The sequence below is a fragment of the Dreissena polymorpha genome, chromosome 6 (genome assembly GCF_020536995.1).
Source record: "Dreissena polymorpha isolate Duluth1 chromosome 6, UMN_Dpol_1.0, whole genome shotgun sequence".
Taxonomy (NCBI): domain Eukaryota; kingdom Metazoa; phylum Mollusca; class Bivalvia; order Myida; family Dreissenidae; genus Dreissena; species Dreissena polymorpha.
The window spans coordinates 9,627,836-9,633,747 of record NC_068360.1 but is presented as its reverse complement, the minus strand read 5'-3'; the positions used below and the strand labels follow the sequence as shown (position 1 = coordinate 9,633,747).

The window sequence follows — 5,912 nt, the reverse complement described above, 5'->3', positions numbered from 1 at the left end:
GCAGTCACTTGTTATATAACCCACAATCTCTCTTTACAATGTGTTCACACACTTATGTGTTGTTCCTCAGCTTAAGTGTCAAAACGAGATGAAAATAGTTAATCACACACCTTGTTAAACACTGGGGGCTGACGAGGTCAAAGCGTAGTTCGTTTGTCTACGACGTCGGGTATATGTTTTACTACGAAACATTGTGTCAATACACTACTTTATCAGGCGAGTTTCATCTTCTTTTCTGGTATTTAAGGATTAGAGAAAGGAACATTCAGTTATGGTAGTTACTTATTTTCAATAACAAAGTAATTACAAATGCGCGTCGTATCAACCTTTACATTGATTTTGAGCTAAAATCGAAATATATTTATTTGAAGTAATCCATAAGGTTGTTATTCTGTTAAAATAGCCAATTACAGTAACTTAACTTCAATGAAACTACATGTTACTTTGATACACTGTACATTAAACATTTAAAAGTACAAAACAGGTTACGGGCATATATTTTAATCAGTCAAATGCTTTGTTTCGAAGGAAATTACAAGTCGCTTCATGTATAGGTTTTGCACAGAGTATGTATTGGTTGTGCAACAAACTACACATATAATGTATAGGTTACTCAACGAAGTACACCAAACTGTACTTCGATGGCATGTGTATTGACACGATGTTTCGTAGAAAAACATATACCCGATGTCGTACACAAACGGACTACGCTTTGACCTCGTCAGCCCCCAGTGTAAAAGTTGCTCTTTAAGTCATTTGCAGCTTCATATCAACGTTATTTGCAAATAATTCGACTTTCACAAACACTTCCTTACCGCAATAAAAATCCTGACAAGTCGTTTTGTTTATCAACGAAACGATCTATTTAATGCAAACGTGTAGCAAGTTATACGAGTAAAATGTCATTTACATCGAGAGTATGTCCTATACTTGTAGACATATATTTGTCAATGATCGTGTGTGTCAATGGCGTATAAATCGGCATTGTGATGTATGGATCTAGTATAATTTTTCAAAGTTATTTGATCTATAATTTCACAACGTATTTTTGAGTAAATAAACAAAATGAAAGAAACATAATATTTTCTTAGTACAAACAGTAAACAACAGTTATCAAAATCGAGAGATAAGGTTGATGGCAAGGTTGTATTATTGCGGTGGTGAGTATTCACGGGATATTATCATGACGCTAAGGACAACCAAGGTTGTGTTATTGTGGTGTTGAGTATTCACGGGCTATTATTATGACGCTAAGGACAACCACGGTTGTATTAATGCGGTGGTGAGTATTCGCGGGCTTTTATCATGACGCTTAAAAACACCATGGCAAGGCATTTACGATGGACGCAATTTAATGTCTCCATCTGATTACAGGGCAATGTTCAACACTACCACAAACTCCTCGTTTGTAAAATTAATAAATCAATGCATTAATTTAATGGCGATGTTGAATCGCTTAACTTTTTCTCGGAAATAAATATTTATTAAGACATGAAACTTATGGAAACCATGTTTGAAATAGTCCCTTTGTAGAAGGTGGTACCTTACAAAATATTCCCCCATTCGAGTAAACGTGAAAAATCCTCAAGTGTTTTTGAATTCCAAAGCAAGTTGAGAAGACGGTCAGATAAAAGAAAACGTTAGTATGCTTATTGGATTAAACTTACGTTAGAATGAGTGGATGAACGTGTTAGAATATTGCCCTTAAATTACGATAAGTTGACCTGTTGATTGTTTTATAGAAATAAAAGTCAACTGCATCATTTTTTAAAGAATCTATTGCCAGTTTACTTTATAAGAGAAACAAGAACAGACAGTTTATTTGCGACTTAAGCACTTTAATAAATACACATGCGTCAACATTTTTATATATTATTTTTACAGATATATGACAATTTTCTAGAATGTATGGAAAGGCGCTCTCTGTTTAAAGAAAATTAGGTAAATATTTAAATCCATAAAGGATAGAAAACAAATATGCATTAAGATATTATATTCACTAATTAATTTCAAATTGTTAAAAATGAAGATATTCTCTCATACAATCTCTATATTTTAACGACAAACTGCTCTTTCAGAAAAAAAAGTATTGTAAAACAGTATAAATATAGGAACTGAAGCAAGTTGTAAAATAAAAATGAAGTCAGACAGTTTTTTGTAAGCGTTAAGACTCAGTGGGAACTTTTCGTCCGAGGCTGGGTGATTACCAGCCACATACTAGCTGTAGCTCTACCCAGCATGACACCTGCCAGTCACAACACCTCGCCCTGCAAACGACACGAGCTTGGAATGAGCAAGCCCGCTTTGTTCGAGTGGCTGCGCCTGAAAAACAAATAAGTAAGTACGATAAACGGTATTTTCCTAAAGCATTTTGCAGAAAAATACGAGCACTTGTATTGACAAACTGATTGATAACTTAGCGCAAATCGTTCGTATATATGTTCTTATTATAAATACCGATCATGGAAGTAAATTATTTGAAATAATAGTTCACCTTTTTCGAGACTTGAATTTGCATTGCAATCCTGTGGCTTCAAGGTCACGATCTCTCTGCCTTTGCAACGGTCAGCAATACGCGCCAACACCGGCTCATCGTCCGCAAGTGGCGCCTCTTCGAAACACGAACTGGTGTCATAAACCTTTCAACATAACGCGTATTTATATATTGTATCCAACATATAAATGCCATGTAGCATTTACTCAGGCTTGCGTAAAGAATATGAACTGACCTGTTAATCATCTTATCCAAACAATAACTTGAAGCGGTTAGATTTACATCGATACTGGAGCTAATACAATACAATGTCTTATTCTGTACAATATTTTATATTCGTGATATATGATTCGTTATATTCCAAAAAATGATTTCGTGGAAAAGTTAGTTCATGTATTTCTTATTTTATTCAACAGCGAGGTATTCCGTCTTCCATTTTCCGTTGTAATTGTCGGTGATTTTACAAAATAACTCAATTTTCAGTATTTTTTTGTGAATTATTATTGCAATGATGTGTTTGACCTACATACTATAAACATGCATTTTAGTGACGTATCCTGTTAAGTGAACACACTCGAAATCGGACATGCTTGACATCATATTATAAGCCTGCTAATGGGCGATTCCTGATTACAAAAGAGCTAATGTATCTAAATGTCCAATGAGTCTTTGCATGGTGAACAAATGAAAAACATATACGTAAGAGTTATAGTTTCTATGACTTTGTCATCCTTGATAAACATGTGTGCTCTCATAGTGCATTAAAGTAATTGGTTATAAGAAAAGTATTGATTTATACGATAGTTCTCACTGAAATCGAACACGTTTTACACAAAGAAAATTTAATCTATGCCTCAGTTGCAACTATACTTTAAAATTATAAGGTTCTCATGAATAATTTTACTTAAGAAAACTATAAAACTAACATATTTTCAAAGTATAGTTTTGACAACAGTGATTATTTCATCTACGTATATACAGATGGAAAATCTAAAATCAACTCAATAAAGGATATATTAAGCATAATTGCTTTTTAAACACGTAACAACAAAACGTGTTTTCTTCATATCGATACTTTTTTTTAGTTTTGTTTACAGTTGCTTATTCGTTAAGGGTGTTTATTAATTTGTCAAATGTGTACACTTTAACCATAAATACATACACTACAATGAAGAAACGAACTCAAAGACATGATCGGTGCTGAGAGATTTATTTATGTTTAATAAGTTTATTGTTTATGTTTATTGACTTATGAATAATTAATTAATCTGCATTATTCTTTGTTTAATTTAAGTTTTTGAAATATAATAATGAAATTATTTATCACAATATGTTGATTCATTTATCACATACTCGTACTTATACAATAGTCTTACCTGGCTAAGCCGACACTTTCTGCCATCTTGAGTAAGCTCGATTTCATATCCCTTCAATAACAATAAATATTTGATATGAATAGTATACTTATTGATTTCGGTTAATTCCAATAAACATGTTCACGCACAACATAATATAATAGAATTCCGTTTGATACAACCTCATCACGGACAACATCAATGGTTGCCAAAGGTGTTCCATCCACAGCGGTGACTGTGAACAGCTCCTCGTCACCCATGTTTATTCTGCTGGTTTTGAAGGACTCCCCATTTACACCCGTTTCATTCGCAGCCTTAAATGCAGTTGTTAAAAGCTACTACACGAAGTACTAACCATAGCTTCCTTTATAAAGTTCTGATATATTGTCCAATATTAGCGCATATAATAATATCATTTTTTTTCAAACAAAGCTTGTAAATTAGAACTCTCAAGTTTTATGCTATTGCTGAATACAAACAAAACTCGTTTTCCATTATAAATCCCCCTAATACGAGGCATATGGTGAGTTTTGTATTATATTGTACTTAATGTACACAGTGAAATAATATTGAAGCATCGAAGACATGATCAGATTTAACATACTAGATATTTTATTGCAAATGACGCAGTGCATGAATTTATCTTTCTTTTTTAACAAAGTAACAAAGTTTAACATAACCTAACGTTTTTTATGAAGTTAAGAATACATCCAGAAGAATCTAAAATTGCTCACCAAAGGGTTAGCTGAACAGTTTCCGACACACACAATCACCACTATCACCAATGCCTTCATAATGAGGACTTGCATTGTTATCTAGAACAGAAAGCGATTCTAAGTACGAACATGTATGCATATGATATATAACGTAAATTAAGGTGAAATAACATATTTTGATTGTATTTAAAATATAATTTAGTATCGATTAGTAAACACATTTGTACCGCATTGTCGCAATATATCTTTTAAAGACATCAAACCAAACGCAGACAAAATGTCGTTTTTTGACTGTACTTTTAAACAAAATAATATTTGCCATGTAAATATTTTTTCTATAATTTTGTTTTGAATCAGCGGTTTCAACTAGCATGTACAATATCGAACATCAAATTTATAAAGATTTGCTCAACTGTAGTATAAATTTAGATGTTAAATGTAATTAAAAGTTAATAAGTAAATACATATTTTCATATGTAACAACATTTTAATGTTTTCTTAATGACACACACCCTGGTCCTCCAGACCTGCTCTCTCACATGGCAAAAATCTGACATAAAGCACATACCTGGACGAAGATGTCTTAATAGTTAGTTATGATGACAACGGGAAACACTCTTCTTCGTTTTGTTACGTTCGTTAAAGTTATGATCAATTTATACTAATTCGTTCCAGTCTGTATCCAATGGAATATTGAAGGATGAAGGAAGTTTTCTGGTTATCTATTCCTGTTCGAGTTAATAACCTACATAAAAAAGGTCATAACGTTTTTTGAAAACAAAGTTGTTAAAGGACCATTTAACAGCAGTGACATAGATGTATCGGGTCTTTTATTTTCGAGAAATCATTATTACTTCTTCAATTTGTTTTACAATGTCTTAAATAAAGAATATATAATGATTATTCGCGTAATTAACAGAAGAGAAACAACTTTGTGCGTTGTCCTCTTTGGTGACAAGACGCATTGTCAAACTTGCCTGTTGTAAGAATGAGAATAATACGTAAGTTAGTGTCTATCAATTTAAAAGTTCAGATATACATATCGCCCCATTGGAGCAAAAAGGTACCATATGACATTTTGGTCAAACATGACATTTCAGTATATTTAATTATGACTTTGTATAAGCTACATTCTGTACAGATATATTTAAGCTGTAGCTTGTAAGGTTCTAAAGATATAGGACTCTGTAAAAAAAGTTACCAAGTGAAATTTACAATGTATTTGTGCACAAAGGTAGCATATGACGCATGGTACCTCATTGCACCAACGGTGTGTGGGAAATTTAAATAAATATCAGTGCAAAAAGGAACCATATGACACATGGTACGTTTATGCAGACATTAAAT

General features: G+C 32.7%; 1 protein-coding gene across 3 annotated transcripts in view; it reads right to left on the bottom strand.

Annotated features, from left to right (window-relative positions):
• LOC127836203 (uncharacterized) overlaps window positions 1–5,306 on the bottom strand; it is a 61,695-nt gene extending 56,389 nt beyond the window's left edge. Inside the window, exons 1-6 of one of the 3 annotated variants that reach the window (XM_052362691.1) lie at window positions 5,134–5,273; window positions 4,584–4,664; window positions 4,032–4,163; window positions 3,871–3,921; window positions 2,495–2,639; window positions 1,763–2,322 (exon numbers count right to left, since the gene is read on the bottom strand). In XM_052362691.1, the coding sequence (XP_052218651.1) occupies window positions 2,204–2,322; window positions 2,495–2,639; window positions 3,871–3,921; window positions 4,032–4,163; window positions 4,584–4,658 (522 nt within the window). In that variant the 5' untranslated portion in view covers window positions 4,659–4,664; window positions 5,134–5,273 and the 3' untranslated portion in view covers window positions 1,763–2,203. Of the gene's footprint in view, window positions 1–1,762; window positions 2,323–2,494; window positions 2,640–3,870; window positions 3,922–4,031; window positions 4,164–4,583; window positions 4,683–5,133 lie in introns of those variants that run through there. The other 2 variants (XM_052362692.1, XM_052362694.1) reach the window with 2 other exon arrangements.
• Between the last annotated feature and the right edge of the window lie 606 nt (window positions 5,307–5,912).